This window comes from Chaetura pelagica, unplaced genomic scaffold, assembly GCF_000747805.2.
Source record: "Chaetura pelagica isolate M959 unplaced genomic scaffold, ChaPel_1.0 scaffold530, whole genome shotgun sequence".
NCBI lineage: Eukaryota > Metazoa > Chordata > Aves > Apodiformes > Apodidae > Chaetura > Chaetura pelagica.
The window spans coordinates 879,288-906,247 of NW_009951793.1; the positions used below are offsets into that span (position 1 = coordinate 879,288).

General features: G+C 46.5%; 1 protein-coding gene across 1 annotated transcript in view; it reads left to right on the top strand.

Moving 5' to 3' along the window:
- CACNA1I (calcium channel, voltage-dependent, T type, alpha 1I subunit) overlaps nucleotides 1-26,960 on the top strand; it is a gene marked incomplete at its 3' end in the record, with an annotated part of 168,391 nt that overhangs the window by 138,913 nt on the left and 2,518 nt on the right. Inside the window, exons 12-32 of the mRNA XM_010006851.1 lie at nucleotides 512-629; nucleotides 927-1,082; nucleotides 1,529-1,619; nucleotides 3,547-3,749; nucleotides 4,938-5,354; nucleotides 6,396-6,496; nucleotides 7,543-7,666; nucleotides 8,502-8,570; nucleotides 9,104-9,288; nucleotides 9,632-9,758; nucleotides 10,852-10,977; nucleotides 11,455-11,544; nucleotides 12,498-12,690; nucleotides 13,749-13,900; nucleotides 15,518-15,627; nucleotides 16,237-16,370; nucleotides 17,113-17,183; nucleotides 20,919-20,997; nucleotides 21,576-21,697; nucleotides 22,418-22,756; nucleotides 23,389-23,535. Of these exons, the coding sequence (XP_010005153.1) occupies nucleotides 512-629; nucleotides 927-1,082; nucleotides 1,529-1,619; nucleotides 3,547-3,749; nucleotides 4,938-5,354; nucleotides 6,396-6,496; nucleotides 7,543-7,666; nucleotides 8,502-8,570; nucleotides 9,104-9,288; nucleotides 9,632-9,758; nucleotides 10,852-10,977; nucleotides 11,455-11,544; nucleotides 12,498-12,690; nucleotides 13,749-13,900; nucleotides 15,518-15,627; nucleotides 16,237-16,370; nucleotides 17,113-17,183; nucleotides 20,919-20,997; nucleotides 21,576-21,697; nucleotides 22,418-22,756; nucleotides 23,389-23,535 (3,154 nt within the window). The remainder of the gene's footprint in view (nucleotides 1-511; nucleotides 630-926; nucleotides 1,083-1,528; nucleotides 1,620-3,546; nucleotides 3,750-4,937; nucleotides 5,355-6,395; nucleotides 6,497-7,542; nucleotides 7,667-8,501; nucleotides 8,571-9,103; nucleotides 9,289-9,631; nucleotides 9,759-10,851; nucleotides 10,978-11,454; nucleotides 11,545-12,497; nucleotides 12,691-13,748; nucleotides 13,901-15,517; nucleotides 15,628-16,236; nucleotides 16,371-17,112; nucleotides 17,184-20,918; nucleotides 20,998-21,575; nucleotides 21,698-22,417; nucleotides 22,757-23,388; nucleotides 23,536-26,960) is intronic.

Sequence of the window (26,960 nt, forward strand, 5' to 3'; positions counted from 1 at the left end):
TCAGCAGCTGAAGATTTGGCCTGGATGGGATGGAGAAATACTGCCATCAAATGCACACGTTGAATGTATTGTCCCATTGCAGGATGGGTGAAGCGGTTTGGTAATCCCCACTGGCTGCAGGAACAATTCAGTCTGGAGGCTGACTCTGGTAGAGGAGTGACAGGAAGCAACTGAGAAAGTTTGTTAGTGCATCCCATGGATGCAGTGGTATGCAGATGAAGAAAACATAAGAGCAAATAAGAACTATGGAGAGAACGGATCTGAAGAACAGGTTGGAGGGGAATATGTGAGGCAGTAAAGATGGAAGGCAAGGTTTTTGGTGAGCTATAGGGATGCAATACACAGCTACGTCTTCACTGGTAGGTCCCAGTGTTCTGGCTGTGCTGTTCAACCCCTCACTCCTGTGGAGTTAGGCTAGATTGTCAGGGGGGAAAAAGAAATACTCTGATGAGCTCATGGTAGTAGCAGAGGTATGTGTATTTGACACCATTTCCACTTTTTGTCCCAACAGCATCCTGGGAATGCACATCTTTGGTTGCAAGTTTAGCCTCAGGACAGACACAGGAGATACGGTTCCTGACCGGAAGAATTTTGACTCCCTGCTGTGGGCCATTGTCACCGTCTTCCAGGTGAGCCCACTTTGCTCTCTGTGGGTAAAGTGAAGAGGATCAGGACGTGCTTTATCTTGTTGCAGAGCATTGCAATCACTTCTGACAGACAAAGAAGAACTGCATGTTGCAACCAAACAACTGGTGTGTCTCAGGGGATCTTCTTCCTTCCCAAGAGACAGTTTGCAAAGTTCACTCCTGTTGTGGCAAGCAGAGAGGCCTCATGTGATCCTGATGTGTGTCCTTTCATTGTCTTTTCCTAAGAATCCCTTTTGTGTTCTTCCTCCATGTTTATGTGGCCTCTGCTCCTGATTGCAGATCCTAACCCAGGAGGATTGGAATGTTGTGCTCTATAATGGCATGGCCTCTACCTCGCCATGGGCTTCCCTCTACTTTGTGGCTCTCATGACATTTGGCAATTATGTGCTCTTCAATCTGCTGGTGGCCATTCTGGTGGAGGGGTTCCAGGCTGAGGTGAGTTGCAACCAAGACCTCATCAGGAACAGAAATAGAAGTGCTAAAAGGGATATCACTGAGACACTTTGAGAGCACTGGGGTGGAAGAGTCCCTAAGTGTCACACCTCTGTCATTTCCTTTGTTCAGTTCAGGGTGGGCTTCATTTTAAAAAAAGCAAAAAAAAAAAAAGCTAATCCTTGCAAGGGAAGAGACAAGCCCTCTGGAAGGGAGTTCTCAATTTCCATCCTGTGCAACAGGCCCTACCCTACTAGGGTGAGTTCTTTGCCCCTCCAAAAGGAAGAACACAGAACATCAGCCATCCCAAGTCACATGAGATGCTTTCCAGGGATCACACTGATGCATGTCTGCCAAGGAGGGTTTTACAGTTATTCCAGCAATGAAAGACAACAACAAATGGTCTCTTCTGTTTATGAGTTTCCAACTTCTAAATTTGTGTGTTCCAGGGTGATGCCAACCGTTCATATTCAGATGAAGATCAGAGTTCATCAAACATGGAGGAGTTAGATCAGTTCCAAGAGGTTCAGGAAGGCTCAGGTACAATGGCTCAAACAGCTTCATTTGCTCATCTCTCATTGCTGATAAGTGAGAAAACCAAAAGTAGATTCTGCAGAAAGATCACTCCCATCTCCAAGAACTTAACAGTTTTCATTTTGTACTTTATGCTAGTTTGTGGTGTTATCTGTGGAAAAACAGAGCCATGCTGGAATCCTGAGGAATGTGATAGCTAAGGGGGTCAGTTCTTGAAAGACCTACAGAATGGCAACTAGGAGCGAGAAGTGAGAATGTCTCTGCTTCAGGGGCACCATTTCAGAAACACTCTGTCCAGATCTGGGACCCACATTTGGATAAGGGATACCAACACATTAGAAAGGACTCAGACAAGTCTAGAGGTCTTGTCTCACAGCAAGAGGCTAACGAAGCTTAGAAAAAAGCAGAGCAGTAACTAGATCATACACTTTGTAAGTGCTGACCATAAGGCGAGATTTCTGATGGTAGATGGCTCTTTAATTGAGCAGAAAAAAGCATAATGAGATTGTAAATGTTGGAAGCTTAAGCTAGACAAATTCAGACTGAAAAAAAGCCACATATTTTTAAGGAAAGATAATTAACTGTTGGAACAGTCTGCCTACAAACTGCTGAGTAAGGTCTCCATGCCTCAAAGTCTTTCCTTGAAGACTACAAGTCATTCTACAAGAGGTATTATGCTTCAGACAGGACTTGGTGGCAGGGAGCAGCAAGAGCATCTTGCTTCATGATGGGTGGAGAGCCAGGAGCCGAGGGGAAGAGACAGCCAGGCAGGAGGACAAGGACCACACTGACAAAGGCACAGTACTTGCACAAGGTGGACAGAACAGGTCTGCTGACACCAGTCAGGGTCAGCCCCAGGCAAGTCCACAGTGGTGAGGCAGGTCTGAGGCCAAGACAAGAAGTCCAGTCAGCAAGGCAAGGTCAGAATCAGCACAAGGTGAAAAGGAAATCACAAGCATACTCACAGCACAACCCAGTCAAAGACCACAGGCACAAGTCTGAGCTTAAATGCAGCTCGCGCAGCAAGGAGCAGTGGCTCCACTGTTGGCTTGTCACAGCTCTCTCCTACAACTTAGATGTTTTCATAGCAGTCTGATTCTGGGTTACGGGACTGCACCATATCAGAGCTTACCTTGAATGCAGGCAGCCAAACTCCTAGGAGGGCAGATGAAGAAAAGGTTGCAGAGCCTTTTGATGCACTCATGGCTGTGACACTGCATCCACATGAGGATATGTGACCCTCATTATGCAATAGGTCAAACAAAAATTATAACTCTGGTCTTTTCAGACATTAAATCCGGTGCCCCATCCTCTCCATCTATCTCAGCAAATGCTGATGGTCATCCACAGCTTCTAACATACCCTTTTTAGGTGTCCTTGATCTTCAAGGTCAATGATCAGTCATTTGAAGTGTCCCAGTATAGTAGGATAGGCTGGGATGAGGAGTATGATTGCAGGAACTTAAAGGTGACCCCAATACATGGATGGCTGCAGGTCTCCCAACATCTTAGTGTCTCAGCCTAACCACTTTAAATAGTCAGTTTGAGAGTCAGTGTTATTTGTTCAGATCTGAAGATGCAGGTATCAGTTCTAGGCACACAGAATCACAATCTCCTCCCTTTGCTGCCGAGCTTTGGCTTCTTGCTCTGCCTGTCAGCTTAAGTCTGCCTGGCCAGCAATCTTCTTGTATGTCTCTGGCCCCAGGGAGGGCTGCCATCAGTTTGGTGACTTAGGAGAATACTTCAAAGTCTTCCCAGGTTGGCACTGCTTTTGCCACAGCACCCTAAATCAGAAGGAGTTGATGTTGATTGATGCTAGACAGCTAATATTCTGTTAACTGCTGCTAACATGCTAAATAGCTGAGACATTGAAACAGTCACTGGATAGTGAGGAACTCACTACTTTCTTCTTCTTTCTTCATCTTTTCACCCAGATCCCAAGCTCTGTGCAATTCCTGTGACACCTAATGGACACTTGGACCCATCCTTGCCTTCTTCAAACCCACCAGTGGCTGCTGGGGGAGTCACCAACTCCTCTCGCAATTCCTTGCAGCCTGACCAGATCCGTGTTACTGTTGGCTCGAGGAAGAGTAGTGTCATGTCCCTGGGCAGAATGACCTATGACCAGCGCTCGTTGGTGAGTGAGTGAGTGGAAATGTGTGTCATACCCCTCTTTTGAAATCTAAGCAATCTGTTATCTTTCTATCATCATCTGGTGATTGCTCTGGAGGATTGCCCTGCTCCTATAAGTTTCTAACACAGCACTTCGCCTGTATTCAGGAAGCCAGGTCAGTTCACATTATTTATCCAAATTTCTAGGTGAAGGACATCTGTTTCCAGATTATTGTTCTGCATTCCACTGAGTGTGGGATTCAGCTCTTGTATATTTTTCTGATGGGAGTGGGGGAACACCAAGGAGACAGAGTCTCCCTCTTAGAGTGAAACACGTTTTGTCCTCTTATCTTTTCCTTGTTTTCCCAGAGCACAGGACGCAAAATGATGCTGAGTTAGTTGGGAGCATAGAAATGTCTGGTTGATGCCAAAACTGCTGATGAGTCTCATAACAGATAGGTTTTCTGGAAGTTTTTGTAACAATTAAGAGAGAAATCTTGTACTGAGCTCTGCATAGCAGGTCTTCCTGCCTCTTAGCACTTCCCCAAACACTGCTGGCTGTCCAGCCAATGCATCTCAAACCTATCTAGCTCGTAATACCAAGTTCTGGGCTTTCTACCCACTGGTACATGTAGCTTTGGAGGGGTTCTTCAGTGCTCAGAGGGTTCATGCCCTTCTTATTTCTAAACAGGGAGAGCTGGCAGCCAAATATTACATGATAAGTTGCTGATGTGGTTAGACTAGACTATAACCAACAAGCCTGTTTCTGTCATTCCTTCCATTTACTAAGACTGTACTCAAAGATGGTTTGTCAGCTTATCCATCACCCTGTGTCTTGTGTTATCCTTTACCCCAGGGCAGCGTAAAAAGTTGCCAATCAGATTTTTGGAGAGCTTTATTCTTGCTCTGTGCTGGTGTAAGTAACAACATCAGGCAACTGGCCTTTGGCTTTATTATTTACCTTCCCCCAAAGTGCTTTGCACACAGATGGTGCTATAAAGTTATCACAGCCATCACCATTGCTAACTCATAAGCAATTTATTGCCAGATTTACAGAGATGGCTGCTAAATTCCCACCTGCAACATCCTCAATGGTTGACAAATGGCAGTCTCCTGGCTTAGAGGCCCAGGGAGAAATCTATGATCTGAAATAGGATCGCATGCTCCCTCCTTGTGCCCAGGATTACTGAATCCCTGTCCTGCTCTCTTACAGTCCAGCTCCCGCAGTTCCCACTATGGTGCCTGGAGCCGCAGCGGGGCCTGGGGAAGCTGCTGCTCCAGCTGGAACAGCCTGGCCCGGGGACACAGCCTGAAGCACAAACCTCCCTCTGCTGAGCACGAATCCCTCCTGCCTGGGGAAAGGCATAGGGCAGCAGATGGGGAGCCAGACAGGACGGGAAGGGTGTATCATCACCGCCGGACGCTTTCCCTGGACACCAAAGACTCCTGTGATCTGCTGGAGTTGGCCTCAGTCCCATCTGCCCACAGAGTGACCCATAAGCTGGGAGCAGCTTCTGGGGCCAGTGAGCATCAAGACTGCAATGGCAAAATGCCCACTATTGCCAAGGAGATCTTCCCAAAGATGAACAACCGCAAAGACCGGGGAGAGGATGATGAAGAGATAGATTATGTGAGTACTTGATGGAGGGAACCTGGGGTTGCTGCAGGAAACTCCAAATAATCCTCACATTCCTCAAGTTTCAGTCTCCCTGCCTTGTGGATGGCAGAGGTTGCAAAGATGCTGCACGTACATCCTTGAGGATGACACTGAATGCAGATGGAATCTTCTAGGCCCAGACCAGCTCAAACCACAGTGTCAGGCTGCCTGCAAGACAGTTGTACAGGTGGATGGTGGGAAGAAGGCTGATGTGAGGCACGTGCATGGTCATCTGGGGGCTGTTATTTCAAAGCAGTGCAGCCAGTGATTTCTACGGGTTAAGAAAGGTCAGACTGTGTGAGCAGTGAGAGCTCTACAGGGAGAACATCAGCAGATCAGAGTAGGATGCACAGACACAAGAGACAAAGCAACTGAGTTTTGTGTTGCCAGCCTGGGTGACCATGATGCTGAATCTGTGAGCAGATCAGAGTGGAGAAAATGAGGGAGTGTCAGTAGAAATTTGAACAAACACGTATGCTGTTGGAAATTAAAACACCTCTGAGCCCAAGTGCCAACAGAAGGCCTTCCTGTCCTGGCCTCTTGTTTAGCTGAGGTAGTGAGAAAACACTGTACTCATGTAACAGAGCTACTCCAAAAGCTCTGAGAAAGTGTCATGGACAATGTCCTGCTCTAGAAAGGACACTAGCAGTTTTATTGGCAATGATCTGGGGAGGGAAAAAAGGGATCTGGTTTAGTAGTGGTCTTGGCACTGCTAGGTTAATGGTTGGACTTGATGATCTCAAAGGTCTTTTCCAACCAAAATGATTCTATGACCAGGGAGGAAACCAGATGCCATGAGGTAAACAGGCCATGGCAAAGCAACTCTTACCTCCTTTTCAGTGGCTTTTTGCTCTATGAGTCCATTTCCTCATTTGGGGTCTTAAAGAAAGGCAGATGTTGTACCTGGGGAACTGCAGGTAGTGGTGTTTTAGGATCAGATGTGAAAGGAAGAAAACCTCTCTCAGGCAAGTGGGAAGGTAACCAGTGAAACTTGCTTCTGCTGCATCCCCCCAGAGCCTGTGCTTTCGCATCCGGAAGATGATGGAAGTCTATAAACCAGACTGGTGTGAATTACGGGAAGACTGGTCCATATATCTCTTCTCTCCACAAAACAGGTTTGTGCAGTTTTTGCCATGAGAGGGTTAAGAAGATGCGTGAGATTCTGTTGCCATGCTGGCCACATATCCTGACCTGGCAACTTTAAATTTACCATCTGGGAATTTGTTTTTTCTGCTCCATCTCCCTTTCTACAGCCAAACAACACTTCTTTTCCTTGGTTCTGGAGATGAAAGGAAAGATGAGAATCCTAAATAGCGGTTGTGACTTTCGCTCCCTTTGGAGTATCCCATTTTTATTTTGTGTAGTCATAAATATTTGTAGCAAAGCAGGGAATACTAACATTAATCCAAAAGAAGGAATGTGATATTAACAACTTTGTAATACTGATATTTCCTCCCCTGGTACCAGAACAGTCTCTCCATTTCATTTTCAGCCCCAGTACCAACTTATCAGCAGTTATCACACCTTTTAGGGCAAAGTTAGAGTTCTTCTTGCCTGAAAAAAAAAAAGAAATCTGGGATAAATTCTTCCTGCTAAAGGGGTCTTCCCACCATGGAGGAAAACATCCACGTACCTCAGCCAAAAGTATTCCACCCATGTGCATCGCTCCTTAAAAAGAAAGGAGTCTTATTACAGGTCACAAGGGAGAGCTCTTTGCTCTGTGTGACACCTACACTAATGGACAAAATGTATATCAGAATGGACAGAAGTGTGGTCCACACGACAGCCAACCTACCTGCACCTCCTCAGCTTTCAGCATGTGGCCTCTTTACTCTGGGGTGGTACAAAGTGTGAATTTGGGAAGAAAACTGAAACACAGCCTCTTCTCTACAGAGCAAGAGAGGACCACAGAGCTGTAGTGGTTAGAAACCACGCTGGCACTGGGGCAATGGATGAAGGTTCTACTTCTTACTCTTCCTCAGGCTCCCTGTGTGATTGTGAGCCACCCTGGGATATTGCCATGGAAAGGGGCATTGGTGCCAGTGATAGGAAAGCTGCCATGTCAGAGCTCAGTTTTGGCCAGACCTCTCCATTTTCTGTCTTCATAGCTCCTAACCTTGCTCTGCCTAAGGCACAGCTGCCCATTGGAACTCTCTTGCAGGTTTCGCCTCCTCTGCCAAACCATCATTGCTCACAAGCTCTTTGACTACGTTGTGCTGGCCTTCATCTTCCTAAACTGCATCACCATTGCCCTGGAGAGACCGCAGATTGAACACAGAAGCACGGTGAGCATCTGGACTTGATGATCTTAAAGGTCTTTTCCAGCCTTGGTGATTCTGTGATTTCCTCCCACCTACTTTTGAACACAACCTCTGGAAGAGGTTTGTGAATGTTCCTGGCACTGGTATGACCTCTAGAAGAATGTCAGCATCAGCTCCCACTCATCTATTTAAATGCCGAAGTATTGGTAATTCACATTATATGTGCTTCCCATGCACAGTCTTATAATGGGGCAACCCACTTTATTAGGAAGTAATTCTTGTTTCCTCCCTCTTGGAGAGTAATAGAATCCCACAGGCATCTGCAGTTAAGAGATGACTGGAAAAAAGGACAGCAACTGGAAACTAAAAGATGGAAGTAACTTCCATTCTGTAGGAATGCCATGTCATCATTCATGTATGCTGCTTTGGAGCTATCTTGGAGATGGCTCAAGCTGGCAAAGTGAAATGGCTTTTTCTGCATGTCTGTCTTAGCTGACCCTCAGACTCTACTGCACTTGTGCACAATCCAGTGGCTGGTGCTCAGCAGCCCTTTGGGAAGGAGTCCCAGGTCAGAGCAGAAGGTCAGGACTGAGCAGCACTGGCAGAACAGGGCAGAGAGCACCTTGAAACCAGATTTGCAGAATGTCTTCCAAATCCCATCTGCTGTGCTCTTGCAGAGCTGCATAGGATCCTTTCCCAGCTGTGACATAGGGCTGAACCAAGGTGTGTGAGCTGAAAGCCGCCCAGCACTGACCTTTGCCAAAGGCACCTCTCTTATTTCCCCAACTTTCAGAACAAGAAGTCAAGATACATTTAAGGCCTTTTTCTGTTTCTTTCTTTGTTTGTTTGTTTCTTCTAGGAGAGAATCTTTCTCACTGTGTCCAACTACATTTTCACAGCAATTTTTGTAGCTGAGATGACACTGAAGGTAAGTTACTGTGGAGATGAACAGTTCAGAGCATTTTCCCAGTGTCAGGAACAACATAGTTCATGTTTGCTCATCAAACACCCTGATTTGCAGGGTGTTCAGCTCCCCCCAGGGCCACCTGCTGGCGTTGAGAATCGCTGAGAATCAAACCACCCCCTTTGGAGCTCAAGTATGGGTTTTGGTACCCTATTTTACCTCCCAGGTGACCTCTGGACTAGGAGACTTGCTCCAGGCCTGTGGTATGGCACGGAAAGGTTTGCTCCATGTTCTCTATAGAGTCCTGTTGCTCAGGGAAGCAGAGAAAAGGTGAAAAGACACTATGGCCCTGTTATTTTTGGAGTTACGTGCTGCCACTTTTCACAAATATATTTTCCTTCATAGTCTGCCAGGTGAAAGGAAAAGACTATAAGAGGGTATGCCAGTGTGATGTGGAGTTGATAATTCTTTCCCATCCTCCCCCCCTCGCAACACAGCTCTACCAGGCAACATGAAAAGGAGCCATTTAACCTTTCCTGCTTTCCCTTCTCTTGCAGGTTGTCTCTCTAGGCCTGTATTTTGGGGATCAGGCTTATCTCCGCAGCAGCTGGAACATCTTGGATGGCTTCTTGGTCTTCGTGTCTATCATTGACATCGTAGTCTCAGTGGCCTCTGCTGGTGGTGCCAAAATCCTGGGGGTGCTGCGGGTCCTCCGGCTGCTGCGCACCTTACGTCCCCTCCGGTCAGAGCCCCACTGAACCCTGCTCAGACCCCTCTTCCCACCAGGTGCCCCACCCCCACCCCAGGAAGGGTCCCAGAATCAGATCCTGCTGTGCCAGGCCAAGTGTGGTCTTTGGCAAGCCACAAGCCACAGGGATGTTCCCCTTAGCCATACAAATCTGGCCCTGGAGGTCCCTTGTCAGACAACCAACCCATGGAAGAGAAGAGTCTTGCAGGAAAGTGATCCCCACTGACGGGTCACTGCATAGACAGAGTAGGGGGTCTGTTGCTGCTGAAAATGCTTGGCTTAGGTCAAACTTCCCTGTCCTGTTCCTCTGTCACCCCTAACCTTCCTTTCCTTTCAGAGTCATCAGCCGAGCCCCTGGCCTGAAGCTGGTGGTGGAGACACTAATTTCTTCCCTCAAGCCCATAGGAAACATTGTCCTCATCTGCTGTGCTTTCTTCATCATCTTTGGCATCCTGGGTGTGCAGGTAGGCTTCTTACTGCCCATTAAACAGGTCCCACGCCCTTACCCCTACCATGGACACCTGTACACACAGGCACAGGGAACTAAGCAGAGCGGAAGGGATGGGCAAGCTGGGAAACTTTCTGCAGCTGCCCTCTTCCATGAGCTGTTTCCCGTCCGAATGTCCCAGCAGCCTTTGGCAAAGACAGCCAGGTGCTTAGCGAGTGCAGGCATTGCTGGATCTGCAAGGCAGGAGTGAACACTCATGTCTGGCAGGAGTTAGGTCAGGATTTGGGTCAGTGATACAGGGAGACCCCAGGGCTGGCACAGCACAGGGCTCACTGTGTGCATTCATGCCACACCACAAGAGCAGGTAGCTCAGCACCTGCTTGCGCAAACTCTGCCACCAATCAGCTGTTTTTCCTCCTCACTCTTAGCCCTAAATCCACCCACAACCTTCCTGTTTTTATTTTTTTTTAATTTAAACCTCGTCATTTTCAGCTGTTGCATTGCAGAGGAGCAAGGGTGTGGGTGTCACTTCCATCTCAGGGAATGCACTATACTTAGTCTGCTCTGATGCATCTGTACAATCCAGTACCTTCCATATGGGGAAAGGAACCCTGGGCAGAAGAGCCACAGCAGTGCAGTGCAGATTTGTGGAAGAAAAACAAAACAAGCAAAACCAAAACAATAATCTGAGAATCAGGGGATGTTTTTTCTGGTTCCTTTATCCTCAGATGAGATCTTCTTTTTCCATCAGCTCTCTCAGTAACTGGGAAGCAAACAGGGGAGATTACTCTTGGGGGCCAACGGGAACATTTTTTTCCCTTTAGGCTGGTGTTTCTACATGTTCCCAAAAAGGCTGCCCTAACAGCTGTCAGATGGTGATGGGTTATGGTTACTGCTGGTCTGGGGCAATGGAGAAGCCAGGTGCAGTTTTATCGGGGTGACCCTGGTTCCTTAGCAATGTGTGAGCTTGTGCCATAAAACGGTCCTCCCTTTCTGTCCTGCCCCACCTGGCTTGCAGACCACTCACCATCTCATGAGCTTCTGCACATCCCAGGGAGCATGGGGGACCCTGGGGTAAAGGGGCTGATGGGGTCACTCCCCTCCTGCAGCTCTTCAAGGGCAAGTTCTACCACTGCCTGGGAGTTGACATCAGGAACATCACCAACCGTTCTGACTGCATGGCTGCCAACTACAAGTGGGTGCACCACAAGTATAACTTCGACAACCTGGGACAGGTGAGTGTGCCTGAAGCCTCTGTCTTTGATGGTAACCCAGCTCAGGACTTGTGTCCTGTAGGTACCCCTCCCCAGGGCACAGATACAATGCCTGGAAAGCCTGATCCCTGAGCCTGGAGGGGTGAATATTTGGTATGGGTATCCATGCAGAAGCAGTGTCTCTAGTGGGTTGATGGTATAAGAATGATGTTTACAGGCTGCGGGAGAAAGAAAAGTGGTGGCAGCAGAGAGCTTGATTTTCTTTTCCTCCTGCCATGAAGTGGATGTTGACAATTTCTTTCCTCAAGTGGGTCTGGCTGCACATGGCTTCCTGTCCCCCCTCCTTCTCCACGGGGGAAGGAGCAGGTCTTGATGTGTGCAGAGACACAGGCAGGAAGAGCATTTCAGTGTTGTGTGTGTAAGAGAGTAAACTCACATTTTTTTTCCCAGCCTGCCAGATGCATCTGCTCCACATCTGCTTTGCTTTGTATGTTGCAGGCTCTGATGTCCCTCTTCGTTCTGGCTTCCAAGGATGGCTGGGTCAATATTATGTATAATGGACTAGATGCTGTGGCTGTTGACCAGCAGGTACAAAAACTTCTTCATGAAAGGACCTTTTTGAGTTTCCTTGGGATAGTAAGTTTGGAGATCTGCTATGACAGCCTGCCTCAGACACCTCCCTCAAACTAGGATTCCCTTCCAGGGTTCTTGTGAATCTTTTGCTCACCTAGTTGCAAGGGGTCAGGCAGCTGCAGCTGTGGCCGTGCACTGAGTGTCTGTAGTATTGCTCACCCTCTGCTTAGTTTGGATCACATGGCAGGTCTTTATCTATTTGCACTGATGGAACAACAACACCATGTGCCTTTCTGGTCAGGCAGGCTCCCTTCTGGCCCACAGATGGTTGTTTCAATAACCGCATGGGCTGCTGCCCACTGCACCCCTGTTCCTCCACTGTTAAGACAATAACCTCAATAGGGTCCTGGTGTAGGTGTTTGCCATGGGCTGCAGTACCACAGGCCTGAACCTCGGGGATGATGCGCCATTTAGCCCTGAACCTCTGCAAAAGGTGCATCACTGTTGGTTTTAAAGGCCTTTTGTCAGGAGACTCAGCCAAAGTCAGTTCCTCCTTTCTTTCTGAGCCTAAATCACATTTCTGATCTCTCTCATTGCCATTTTGTTGGTGTGTGGATGTGGTATTTACTTGCCCTTGAGCCAAAGGTGTTGCTGGTGGCTGGACCATCCATTTTATGACATACTGGTATTGTACCCGACCTACCGCTGGGGTTGCTCCTGGATTGTAGACGGTGCAATTGGGCTTTGGCCTTTGACTCCCACCTGCTCCATCAACCACCACCTGATCCAGTCAGCCAATCACACACTGCCTTGCCTGTAGCCTCAGCTCTTCCCACCCAATCCCCTGATTTCCATAATCCCTCCCCACCTCCCCAATAGCCAATCACCATGGCACGTCCCACCCCTGTACTTTCCATACCTCTGCCCATCCAAGCCATTAAAAATCTCTTTTCTCCCCTCTCCTCCAGCCGGTGATCAACAACAACCCCTGGATGCTCCTCTACTTCATCTCCTTTCTCCTCATCGTCAGCTTCTTTGTGCTCAACATGTTCGTGGGGGTGGTGGTGGAGAACTTCCACAAGTGCCGGCAACACCAAGAGGCCGAGGAGGCGCGGCGGCGGGAGGAGAAACGCCTGCGCCGCTTGGAGAAGAAGCGAAGGAGTAAGGCACAGCCTAAGTGTTTGGTCGGTTCGTAGGCCAAGGGTTTTTTTGAGAAAAACCTTTTCCTCTTCTTTTTCTTTCCCAATGGACCAGTCTCCAAAATGCATCGCTTGTGGCCGCGCTCTCAGCCTTCCTCCCCGCGCCACTGCCGTGTTGCTACGCACCTCACCAGGGTGGTCTGTGGAAGGGGGTGGCTGATGAGGTCTGCTGGGACTCTAGGGAAAGCTGCTGGGGTTTTAGCACCCTGGAGATAACATGTACCAAAAATACTGCTGTGCACCTATCTGCTGGTGGGCACTGTTGACACAGGTCGTGCACATATCAGTACACCTCCTGGGCTTGGGATAATCCCACCTGGGCCTCTGGCAACCCAGCTGGTGTCTGGGGGAAGACCTGGACAGACCATGCTTTGTGTTTAAACCAAAATTTATAGGAGAGGGAGGAGGAAAAAAAAAGAAGATGACCCCTGTGTTTCATTCCTGGCTCTTTCCATCAATGTTACAGTGTCACTCCTTGGGGTTCCAGATCCTCTGGGGTAAAGCAAGCCCTCTTCCTGGTGTTTCTGTCCTCTTCTGTAGTACAAAAACATACTAGCCCCTGGAAATCATCCATACTACCCCAGGCTGATGGTTTTCTTCCATTCGCAGCCTGTGGACATGCTTTCCTTTCCTCTGCTCCAGTTTTTCCCTCTCTCCTGTGACACCCTGGGGCCTCTCCTGGAACCATCTGCTCCCTTTTATCATTTGTGATCTTAATTTGTCAAGGCATGAAATGCTGATTTAGCACCATTCCCTCAAACATAGACTAAGAGATTTTCTTTCTAGCATTCCTTTCCTTGTCTTTTTTTCTATTTTCCCCCTCACTTTTCTTTTCCTCTTTGTTTTGTTTTGGTTTTGCATTTTTTCCCTTCTTCCTGTGTTCCCCATCTTTCATCTATCCTTCTCTGCTCTTTCTCTCTCCCACCATCATTCCCTTTTCTGTTACCACTTATCACCACTTTAATGCCTGCTCCCTCTTCAGTGTTTCTTACCCTGCCCATCTCCCTCTTTCCACTGAAGAGGCGCAGCGTTTGCCGTACTATGCTACCTACTGCCCCATCCGCCTCCTTATTCATTCGGTCTGCACCAGCCACTATCTGGACATCTTCATCACTTTCATCATCTGCCTCAACGTGGTCACTATGTCCTTGGAGCACTACAACCAACCTGTGGTGAGTGAGATCATGAAGATAAGCCCTGCCTCTAGTCATTATGTTCTTTTGCTACAGCTCTCTGATGACCGCTGCCCACCAGAATAGGTAGGACACTTAAGTGTCACTAAAAAAAACCCCACACCATTAAAGTGTTGCAAGGTTGCTGTAATAGACAAACTCGTGTGAAGGGTTTCGTATATATCTAGAAAGGTCACCCCTACTCAGACTCTTTTATCCATTAAAATCAATAGAGATACAGTACCTAAGCTGGAGTCGGGCCCCTAGAAAGCACAGTGCAATTAAGTCTCCGTGCTTTATATTATTAAGTAGGTATGTGGGTCACCCAAATTTAGCTGCCGGGTCTGGTTTCTATATTCCCCTGCAACCTAAGATGAGGAACAATGGAAACAGCAGTGTCCTGTGAGCTTCAGGCTTTGCATCAGATTTCCAAATGTCAGACCAGTTCTCCTGCAATATGGCCTGAGCTGAGAGGACTAGAGTGACTGGTTGCGTGTCTTGGGATGGGATAGTTTTACCAAACTGCCTTTTTTTGCATAAGAGAAGGGGCAAAGCACTGAGCAGGGCCTTTCTCTGCAGTGCCTGCAGCTAAGGGCCTTGAAGGCCAAGTAAATTTCATGTTTTTGTTGTGGAAGACCAGGTACCTCTCAGTGTTCCTGGCAAAGCTCTAGATACCTCTGATGAAAATAACATGTGCTGCACATATCAAAGGAGCTTTCTGTCTCCATATGTAGACAAAGCATTCATCATGACATCTACCTGGTGGCATTTCAGTTTTCTGTTGAGGACACCCTTGATTGAGGTCACATTTTTGGTGCCTGAGCAGATACTGTCCAAGATAGTGCAGGCTCTGATCAGGAACAAAATCTGTCTGTCTTCATTCAAATCCACTGCCAGTTTCTTCTGTTTCTTGCCCGTCTTGTCCAGCTGTCCACCTTTTATTATCTTGCCCTTGATAATATCCAGTTTTACTCTGCAGGAACTCTCAACCTGTATCTGTTGTCAGCACATCAGGCCTTTGTTCCTGAACAAGTCACTCCTCTTTATTCTTCAGTTCCTTCCCCTGGAATGCAGGTCCAGCCATGTCAGCCTGCTGTCAGGCTCTGCTAAAGAATCTTGCTAAAGCACTTTGAACCCTTCTAGTGTGAAGGGTCACTAAATAGTGTCATGACACATCTACCTCAGACCAAGGCACAGAGGGGTTTTGCCATCATCAGAGATCACATGTATCCACAACTGGGGAAATCTTTGTGCTCCACTCCTGGTCAATAGCTATGCTGGTACCATTAACCTGGTGGCATCCAGGTGGCATGGGCTACTGGCAGAAGAGGAGCTGATGGTACTTGGTTGATTCTCCCTGCAAAAGCTGCCTCCTCCTGCTTATGCTGAACAGTACAGGAGGAAGGAACAATAACCAATCCCGAGAACAACACGGGGCAGAGGGGCCAGCTGATGGTTGCCCTTAGCAAGTAGACTACATATTCAAGTAGGGAGGAGGCATGGAGCAGTTTCCCCCCCCCTTCCAGTGAGTTTCTGTCACTCAGGAGCATCCACCCACAGTGTATGTGCTTGATGATACTTTCACCTCAATTTTTTACCCTCTCTTTCTGCTGGCAGTCCCTGGAGACCGCTCTCAAGTACTGCAACTACCTGTTCACCACTGTCTTTGTGTTGGAGGCAGTCCTCAAACTGGTGGCATTCGGTCTGCGGCGATTCTTCAAAGACAGGTGAGCAGAGGGTTATGTCAGCTGTGGCTGTGGGACAAATGGGTTTGGGACAGAGTTTTTGAGGATGGATCCGTTTCTTGAGCATGAAGTGGCAGCAGAGTGCCCTGACTGCCTCCTCAGTTCTACACACCATGGACCTAGCCTCAGCCAGTATGGTCCGCAATGTCTAGGCAATAGTAAGAGTTGTCCAAAAACTGCCTCTTTGTTGGCACCTGCTGGTTAGTCTAGAAAGCAAAGGAGGTGGAGTTAGACACCACCATTTTTTTCCTGCCCCTGAGGCAAACTGGGAGCTTGCTGAGGCAGAACATGTATAACGAAGCTGATTCGAGGTAGTAAGGCCATGAAAAGCTGAGCCCATTAGTCAAAGCATAGCACCATAGTAACACAGCTCCATGCTTTCAGATCAGGCTGGCTTGCCTCTGGCTGCTCCTGGTGTGTGCAACGTGAATCTCTGTTTGTCTGCAAAAGCCTATGTAGGCTGACTCAGCATGGGGCCTTGAATTCATACATAAATAAATATTTAGGTTGAAGTGGAGACAACTCACTTGCTTTTTCAGGGAGCTGGAAAAACTCCATCTTCCTTTATTCTCTTCAATTTCTCTTCTTAAGGTGGAACCAGCTGGATCTGGCCATTGTGCTGCTGTCTGTCATGGGCATCACGTTGGAAGAGATTGAAATCAATGCTGCTCTCCCAATTAACCCCACTATCATCCGCATTATGAGGGTGCTGCGCATCGCCCGGGGTAAGAGAGACACTGTCCAGGGGCAAGGGTGTAGGTGGTCATGGAGTGGGACTTGGTGCCATAACTCATTGAGCAGTGGCTATAGAGTCATGGGCTCTCCCTGTCCCTAGAGCTGGGAGGGAGGCAGGGGGTGCAATGAAGGACAGATGAGAGGCTAAGGCTTTCTGGCTTCCCTAAGTCAGGCATTTACCTGCAGTGGTTTTAACAGGAGGTGGAGGACTTGGAGGGTGAACAGATCACACAAGAGCTGAATTTTCTCCATTATACTTTTGATGGGGCAAACATGGCAGTGGTGTTTGGAGAAGGGGCCATCAAGCAGGTTGAAGTCTGTGCAGACCAGACTGATTCTTCCTGGGGGTAGCCAAGATGTGCTAAGATGCCTTAACGGACAATGACTGGAGGAAGAGAAAGTGAGGGAAAACATGTAAAATTGGACAAGAGGGACAATTGTCATACATATTGCTGGGAGAAAGAGGACTCTTGGCCAGACTGTCTAGGCAAAGCAGAAGCAGCTCGATAGGCATGGGGACAGAAACAGTATTTAGTAAGAAGGAGATAGACTGGAGCAGAAGGAACCACTGGGCTTGTCCCATCAAAACAAATGAGCAAAGGGAGAAGAGAGTTGAGGGGACAATCCAGGTTTTTTTAGGGCAAGGTGGGGCAGGACATCTGTCTTGTCACACAAAGGGTTGACCTCCTGAGCTCAGTCTGAGTGAAACTTCTCTTGTGCTTGTTGTGGCAGTCCTGAAGCTACTGAAGATGGCCACAGGAATGCGAGCACTGCTGGATACAGTTGTTCAAGCCCTGCCACAGGTAAAACAGACCAGCTACCTCAAAGACACCTTTTCTGCATCCTTTTTCCAAAGGGTTCATTCTTGTAGAGTCTCAGAGGTGGAATCTCTGAGGCAGTGTCTACTGTGTTGTGTAGGCAACTTCTTAAAGGTGATGTCTAAGTTTTCATGTCTGTCATGGAGGTCTCCTCAGATAGAAGGAGGTCCAGGTTATCATATGATTCATGAGGGTTCAGCCCACCTCATGAGTGAATAAAATAAGGATTCCTGGATAAGGGCAGATGTCTTCCCGTCATGTCTAGCTAGTGTCTAGCACTTGCAGATACTCTCTTCTCTCATCTCTCCTGTGCATAAGAAGAGGGAGAGTGACAGGCAGCCATTTCAGGAGGAAGGGAGATCTTTGCACCTCTGCCTCTCTCACCATTCCCCAATGTGCCCCTTTCCCCTCCTCTCTTTTATTCGCACTCATCACTCCTGTTCTTACCCAGTGCCTCCCTCTTCCTACTTTATTTTATTCCTTTCTCCTCCTGGATTCCCTTGTGTTTCTGAGTCTCTCATGTATAAGAAGCAGTGACACGCTCTGTTGTGGCTCATGCAGCCAGCAGCTAAGTGTCTACTGTAAGACAGCTAGACAGAAGGATTTCATGAGCTGTGAGCGGCATCTGCTCCTGAATGAGGTGCTGACACGGTGCTTCACACAGGCACCAAGCCCACTGTGAGGATCTTCTGTGATGGGTGAGCAGCCAGAGAGACTGGTCCCCTTCCCTTTGGATCCTCCAGAGATTTATAAGCAAGGAGTAATGGCACCAAGGGGCTTTACTGATCATATATCACACCATTCCCTTGACAGACCCTGAGCAGGCAGCTATCTTTGCATGATATCAAAATGCAGGAGCATTTGTCAGTTGATTTATCAGCTAACATGCCAGTCTTGGTGAGTGATGCAGAGCTGAGAATCAATCTGAGAACAGCATGAGTAGTTACCCAAGGAGTTTACTTCTGATGCTGGTGACAATAAATGTCAGTCTGAATTACAGAAATCTCATGGCACAAAAGTGAGAGGGAAACACTTTGATCTTTCCTGGATCCTGTACTCTCTCTGATCTCCCATACTTTTAATTATATAACAATGATGTGAATAATAATAATAACAACAACAACAACAAGAGCAACAATAATAATAATGATGATAATAATAATTATATATATATATAATAATATCGTCATCCAGGATAGTTTGGAGCCAAGATAAAATGGATGATGGAAAGAATAGGAGACTAAGTGCGTTCTTACAGCAGGCAGCTTTCAGCCAGCAACTTCTATTAGTTCTGGCTCTGCTGCCTAAGGCTGACTCAGTGCAGCTTCATTGCACCTTGCCCTTTTCCATTCCAGGAGTCACAATGGCTCATTTGCTCAGGCGAGGATCTGGAATGGATCAGGTCTCCAGATCCAGTGTCTGCATGTCTGTGACACGTTCATTTTCCAACCCAGATAAATGCAACACACAGATATTAACAGCTGTCTTAAATAGAAGCCCTCAGTAAGAGGGTTCTGCAGTATATTTCCACTTAAATGGTGACATTCTACTTCTACCCCTAAAATATAAATAATAAATAGGAGAGGAGGAAATGTTCATATCCCTGTCATGTAGATGGAGAAACTGTCATTAGGCACTGAAGTGTTTTGTTCAGGATAGCAAAAGGCACAGCTGGGACCTCAAGCCTCTGAGCCCTGCTGTCTGGTCCTAGCCACAAACCACAAGTATATTCTTCCACAATTTATGAATTATGGCTTTTTCCTCTCACATTCGCCTACAGCTCCTCTGCTAACCAAGATGATGCGCCAGGGCTTTTGGAGGTCATTAATATTGGCCACAAAACCCTCACAAGTAGTTGTCTATAGGTTTGCTCTCTAGGTGTTTCCTGGAAGGTAATACCAAGTAGTTTTTAATCCTTGCAGCATCAAAGCCTGTGATCAACCAATTTCTATAAATTGGCTTTTGCTTCCTTCTGTAACAGGTTGGATTAATTTCATAAAGTTATATAACAGAGGGATCAAAAATCTCTCCATAGTTAGAGTTGTGTAAAAATCTGCACTTAAAGTAGGGCTAAAATCCCCCAGTTCCACTGTTAAAAGATTTAATTTAGTCTCCATATTTTATACACTGAGTCTTCAGGGGACTATTGAATTGTCTGTAACGTTATTCTCCAAGATTTATTGGCTTTGCCAAAAGAAGCAGTTTAAAATAAGCTGTCCTTTCCCTTGTGCTTTTTCCTCTTCTCGACCTTTCTCTTTATATTCCTAGAGCACAGACTCACATCAGGGATTTTGGCTTGCTAATGGCATATGAGGTGTCTCCAGTTGTCCTGTTTCAATTCCCTTCCTGTCTTTGTTACACTGCAACAATTCTTAATAGTGAATAGAGCTTTAATGTTGAAGATCCCTTTGGAAATTTAGCTCTTAGCTAACTTTTATTAACTTCTTTTTCTTAATGCCCTGTAGACACAGACCCAGAGATGTGTGTTCAGATCATTTACTATAGTGTCCAATTTAGTCATCAGAAATAATTCTTTCCACTGAGTATGTAGGGAGCCAGGATCTGGCAGCCCAGAGGAGTGGGTGGGCTGAATCTTTCATTTCTTTCCTGAATTTGGATGGCACAGCAGTTGCAATGACTCGATTAGACTCCTGAAGTGGATGATCCTAACAAAGGCCCAGTGACCACATGCAGTCAGACCAGACACTCTTCAGTTTTTTAAAAACACCCATATACTTGTTAGGTTCTTAACTTTTCCCTGCCTTCTTTTGCTCCACTACCAGTGTGCTCACTATTACTGACATTTTTGGTTATGGGTCAGCCTACCTGTTCTAAAACCACTGCCTGCTCCTCATATACAACCCAGCTGCCCCACAGGCTTGGAGGCAGGAGATTCAGAGATAAACAGTGATTTAGAAGAGTTAGCACTTGGGGGAGTGCCCATGTTGCTGGTGGCACTGCTGCCTTTGTGCACCATGAAGCAGCAATCCTCATACTGGGACATTTCCAAATGTCCAGTGTTTGCTGGAGGCCCAGAAATCAGGTTTCGACCTATTATTCATGAGATACAAAGTAAACTCTGCTTCCCGTCTTGGCTTGTTCATAGTCTCCTCTCTTCTTCTCCTCCTCTCCACACATTCCAAGAGGCCCTCTTTACCCTTTTTACCTCCTGCCTCTCTACTCCCTCCACAAGCCCTGCTGCAAACCTCTACATGTGCCTGGAGTTTTGCCCCATCATGCTCCACCTGATTCATGGCAGGGCCTGGTATATCTGTGTCCTTGCCTTTTTGAAGCACTGCTATTGCACTTTTTACATGAGCAGAGCTCTAAAGATCTTGGACAGTTTGGTAAGGCATATAGCCCTGGAGGATATGTTTCCATGGTGTAATCCATAGCTTGTCCTTCACCCAGGAAAACTGGCTTCACCTTCTGTGCCCCTGCTCCCATGTGCTTGTCTTCACCTGGCCCACAAACTGCATATTTCAGTCGGCCCTGGCCACTGCTTGTGCTAGAGTGGAGGCAACTGGGAAAAGAGCATCCTTCATGTCTAATTGCAACTGGTGCCATCGCTGGTGATTTACCAAGGGTTGAGCAATTGCTTGGTTGTGTTTGCACACTGGGAATGTGCTGCTGTTATCGTCAGGCTTTGAAAGACAGAAGCACTTGCCTGTACAGATGAAGCAGACTTTGGGGTAGGCTGACCATGCCATTTGCTTTCAGGTGGGAAACCTCGGACTGCTTTTCATGCTCCTCTTTTTCATCTATGCTGCTCTAGGAGTGGAGCTCTTTGGAAAACTGGGTAAGTCTCAAACAGACCATGCTCCAGTGTGAGCTAAAGACCTGCTGGAAAGCTGAGGTTTCACAAAATCAGTACTTATTCAATAAAGGGACTGAATTACTTTGTGGCCTTTGTTCTCCCTTATGCTTAATTGATATAAGAGGAATTTCCCTCTGAATTGTTATTATCCTAACAACTTAACAAAATAAAAGCAGTGTCTGGTTTCTCTTTCATTCTTAAACATGTGCTTTTTCTGCACTGCTTACCTTGATATTGCATTCAAGACTACAGGGAAAACTTAGGGAAGGCTTATATAATTCTCTTTCCATGGAATAGTGGTCAAGAAGAAAAGCAGCACAACAACATTTTGGGAGGATCCCCATGAGGAACTGAGTTGTACTCCCTGATATCCCAGGACTGGGCTATCAGAGATTTTTCTGTCTCTCTGGGCAACAGCCAACTGTTGAGCAGGGTGCTGAGGCCATTACCTGAGGACTTCAGGATGTGTGAATCCGGAAGTCCCTTTCCCTGTGTCCTGCTGTTGATCTTAGGGCCAGCAGTGTGTCCTCCTCTGATAGCTGTGATCCCCTTCCTTTCAGTATGCAATGATGAGAACCCCTGTGAGGGCATGAGCCGCCATGCCACCTTTGAGAACTTCGGGATGGCCTTCCTCACACTCTTCCAGGTGTCCACAGGTGACAACTGGAATGGGATTATGAAGGTAACTGGGTCTTGGGAATGTGAATGTCTTTATTGTGGCAAAGGAGAAATTCTGATGAGTGCTCTGTTCAGCAGTGCTTGGGCTAGAAAAAGGAAGGAGCTCAGAAGCTGAGTTGCTAGATAAGGCCTCTGCTTGAACCAGAATCCTTCCTCCCATCAGAGGATGAGACTCAGACAGGGTGTCCTACAGACATCCGGCTGAGAAAAGTCCAGATTGCCCTTGGTAGGAACAAGAAGGCTGTCCAGGCTAAGAGGGAATATCCACTGTCATAAAAGCTCAGTGTTGGTTCACTGAACGTGGCACCCATCTGCAGAGCTGTTAAGACAGTAAAAAATAAATACTTCCTTCAAGTGACAGGGAGAGAGAAAAATTCTTTGGTGCTTTTGTGTCTGCATGGGAGAAAGCAGTACCAGACTGCCCAGTTTTGTTCTTGCTCACACATGTGCAGTTACAGTTGCAGCAACATGTGATAGTCTGGAATTAGTTTGCTCTGTGCACCTTTGGATGCATTTGCTCTGAAATAAAGAGGACATAATCAGATAGTGTCCTTGATTCTTTGAGGACCTCCTGGTCCCAGAGGGTGTGGGGTAATGGAAAAGTTTGCCCTGTTATTTCCATTGGCATCAGTGTTTTTTGACAGAAAGAGTCACCAAACTTGTATTCTTACTTTAGTCCTTCCTTCCTTCCATCATTTCCTTTCAAACCCAACTTCCCCTCAAGGATACCTTGCGTGACTGCAGCCACGATGACCGGAGCTGCCTCAGCAACCTGCAGTTCATCTCCCCACTGTACTTTGTCAGCTTTGTGCTCACAGCCCAGTTTGTCCTCATCAATGTGGTGGTAGCTGTGCTCATGAAACATCTCGACGACAGCAACAAGGAGGCCCAGGAGGATGCAGAGATGGATGCGGAGATTGAACTGGAAATTGCACATGGGCTGTGCTCCCGCAAGTCAGGCTCTTCAAATTCAGGACAGGGAAAAGGAGCAGGAACAGGAGGAGGTGGTCAGAGAACAGATCCTGAAGGACGTCTGTGCATGAGATGTTACTCTCCAGCACAGGTGAGTGCACCTTTGAGCTTACCAACCAGACTGCAGCAAGTAGCTCTTGGCAGAAGCTGGGCAGCTTAGATGACAGAGGGCTTCGCTGTAACAGGTAGACTCTTCCACCTTGGGGTGAGAGGTTTGCTTTCAGTGGTAGACTTCTGAGTTGGTAGCATCATCTGGGGACAAGGCTGTGATAGCAGTGGCTCCTGTTCATTGTCATCATGGTGTAGTAATCTGAGGGCCAGCAGAGAAGGGATGGAGTGGATCAGCTAAAGGTGTGTTAGGAGCAAATCTGAGAGCTCAGGAGAACAGAGCAGGGGGAAATGGCAGATCAAGAGTGAGGCTTTCCAGCAGAGCTGGAAGGGAGGCCTGAGCAGTGCCATGATGCACTGACAGTGAGTGAAGACAGCTCTGCCTCCTTTCTTTTGTTTGTTTTTCTTTTCTTTGCAATGAACTCTGGCACCTTTACACACCCTAAGGAACAAATGCTCCCCCAGTCACCCTGTGCAGGTACCTGCAGAGCAAGGTGCTGCTCCAGATGAGGCAGGGTGGAGAACCCAACCCCAAATTCACATGAAACTGTGAAGCAAAAAACTCAACATTCTTAAAATGATCTCTCCCATCCTCCCCCCTTTCTTGTCCCCTAGGAGAACTTATGGCTGGACAGTGTCTCTTTAATTATTAAGGACTCCTTCGACGGGGAGTTAATGATCATCGATAACCTATCGGGCTCCGTCTTCCATCATTACTCCTCGCCGGCCATGTGCGAGAAGTGTAACCATGACAAGCAAGAGGTAACCTGCGTACGAGGATGCGTGAGGGGACTCTTCCCCCAAGACCTGCACACCCACATGCCCGCAGGTCATCCGATGCGTGCTCCTGGCTGTAGATTGTGTAGACAGAGAGCTTGTTGACCTGTGTTTGTCATCTATCATGAACCGCTGATACCGCCTCTAGTACAGGACCACCCTCCTTAGCCACAGGGGGATGTTTGAGGTGGTAGAAAGGTGAGATGTGCCAGGACACAGGTCAGGAAGAACTGAATGAGCTGCAGAGAGATTGCTTTGTAGGTGTCCTGGCAGCTCTTGTTGTGTTCAATTCTGCAAGAAAAACAGAGGTTCAAGCTCATGTTACGTGGAGGGCTGAAAGGATCTTACCCCAATGACAGCACTCAGGGGCAAGCTAGTGAGAGATTTAAGTATGTGTTTTGTCTTCATTTTAAGCATGTACTTGCTTATTCCCTGTAGAGGTTGATGAATTAAGCACATGCTTAAATGCCTTGTTGAATAGAGTCACTGTCTGTGAGCAAGGACTGGTTTGTGGTGAAAACCAGTTAATTAGTTTGAGCAAAAAATAAATTAGAATGAGCCCACTGAGAAAGTCTGAGAGTTTCTTTTCTAATGTAGAACCTTTTAGCTGAGAAATGGGTTGTTGCTAATAGCAGGACACCAAATGGCTTAGACTTGAGCTTCTAAAGTTAGTAGATGTTTTGGAAAGCTACATCCTAATCAATTAGTCTTTTCATGTTGTGAAACTTTAGGAGCAAAGTAGTCTGGAAGAAATTAGATGACTAGCAGAATTTGTTTTGTTTCTGAATTAAGTTTATTGTATTTCAGTGCTACAGCTGTGGTCAGACTTGTAACAGTAGCATGACTCACCTGTTAGTACATCAATGGCAATCTCTACATCTCCTTCCCCATAATTAACTTCCCTTGTTGCTATTGCTTGTAAAGAAATCAGAAAAGTGGGAAAGAGAGCTGCTGTTGGCAGATTACCCACATTTGAAGAAAATAGCATTTTGTTTGGCTTTAGGTGCCTAGTTCTGGTGCTTTAAGTTTTTTTCATCCTTTCAGCTATCTTCTTGTCCCCATAGCCTCCCTTTGAAAGTATTAAAATGCAAACATTGCTGTAGTTTATCAGTATTGCAGCACTTCACAAATGGTTGCTACATTAATGCAGCTAAATAACTTTAGTTTTTCGATCAAGATTTGCACTGCTGTACCTAAGTCCCCTATATTAAGCAGTTGATGCTCAGCCTTCTCAAAAAATCAGGTCTTACAAGCCATTCCAGAATGATTACCCCAAAATTAAGTCATTTGCAGCTAGTTTGCTGCATTTGAAAACCTTCCAGATTGTCTTCAGCATCCTGCCTGGGAACGACGTCAACAGCAACAGATTTTTTTACCTTCCCAGCAAGGAAAATAGACAGCAAAATCTTCATGAGCATCTCAGAGCCACAGCAAAAAAATTAACAGAACAATCACAACCAAATAATTACTCTTAATTCATAATTTCTAATGGCCATTATAGAGCCATAAATTATTTTTCAAAATTGGTATTCTAAAATGTGAAACTGAAAATAAATTATCTATATCTGCAGGAATAACTTCAGTAGTAAAACATAGATATTGTATTTCTGATGACATGAATCAAGCTCAGGATTTTATATCAAGGTTGATCACAACCTTCTCCTTGCATTTCATAGTATAAAAACATTAAGAAAATTCCAACAGGAGATCACTACATGGAGTCAAAACTAGGCTTGTCTCAGCACCAACACCAGCAATGCACATAGTCATTAAATTAGAGTGTATTCTGGTACATCGGCATGACTGAATGTGCATTGTACACACAGACAAAACTGTACTATCTCAGAAGCAATCGACAGCAAGTTATATCAGCCAAACAGTTTTTATCTAGTTTTATTCAATACAGGTGTGTTCCAACAAAAAGTATGCTTGCTGCCCACCAAATCACCCTTTATTCTGCCCTTGTGTCAAATATCACGTATTAGCCAAAAATGTTCATTCCCATTTTGTCTGTAGTTTAATTCATCAAGATGCTGAGCACAGTGGATAGACACAACACTTAAATGTATGCTCAAAGTTATTACTATGTGCTAGGATTTTTGTTGCATTCAGTAGAAGTGCTCAGCATCTTTCCCACTTAAGCTGCTGGCATCTTATTTTTAAACCAATTATTTGTGTGATTAAATATTTCTGTAATTATGGCTCTGTTTTTAGAGATATGTTATATCTGCAGCTAGTTATATTCTATGGGACACCTGTGTATGTTTCAGTGTCTCAGGTTGATGCCCCTGGCAGTTTTCAGGGATTGTTCTCCTACTAAACAGCCCCTTCTCCTCATCTGAAGTCAGAAGATTTTTAAATACCCTACAATAATAAAAGATATCAGAACAAAACATATTTTTTCTTTTTGCTTTTTCTTTGTTTTCTCCCCATACCATTAACCTCTCCTCTTGTCACCACCATCCTTTCACTGTTGGGCTGGTTGTCAGCTGGACATCTGTTTGTTGGTGGCCGACAGTGTGTTTAGCCAGTAGCAGGAGTTTGCCAGTGAGCAGCAGTGAACCGTGTTTCCGCACATGCAGTGTATCTATTCATGACTTCATTGGCTGGTTTTTGTGTAGATCCCAGGGTGGCCAGAGTTTGTGAGCAAGTGGTTCAGTGAAGAGCAGACTATTCTGGCTTTGGTTGAAACCCTTTTTTTATGGATGGAGGAGGTAGTGGCAGGTGTTACCACATTTCATGCTCGCGTCTCTACAAGAACAGCTGGAAGGCTGTTCTTGTGTAACAAGCACTTAAGTGAATAATGGAAGAGTAGGCACACTAAGTGGGACTGAGTGAAGACTTCAGTTCTTTACACACATAGTTTCTGTCTGGTGGCTGTGTACCCTGCTTGACAAAACTTCATTGTGGGTTCTCCAGTGCATCCATGCTCTGAGCAGCAGCTGTTGGTTTGGGGCTCTCTTCATGGTTGAACCATGTTCCTGTGCCAGAATAATACCACAAATCAGGGTGTCATTTGTGCCCTTTATTTAAATCCAGCTCTGGTTTTCTGTCCTGTTTGTTCAAAGCTCATTATCCCTTGGTTTGAGACCTCTTCCAGTCTCTGGCATTGGCACAAGCCACTAAACTCCCAGCTCGAAGGAGTCATCTCTCCAAATGTTCCACCTGCTCTTATAGCACAAAAGCTGTACCTGCCTCTTGTGAATACAAACACTGGGGAGGACTAGATAAATTGCCAGGAAGCAAGCTGTGCTGACTCAGACAACCCAGGATATAGCTCTTGTGTCAGGTGATAGGAACTGTTGGGACTTTAGAGACCAGTGATAGAAAGCCAAGCACAGGAGAGAGCAGGTGCCTAGGCTGCTAGAAAAAGGAGATGCTTTTCAGGCATTATGGGAAAGTTGTCAGGC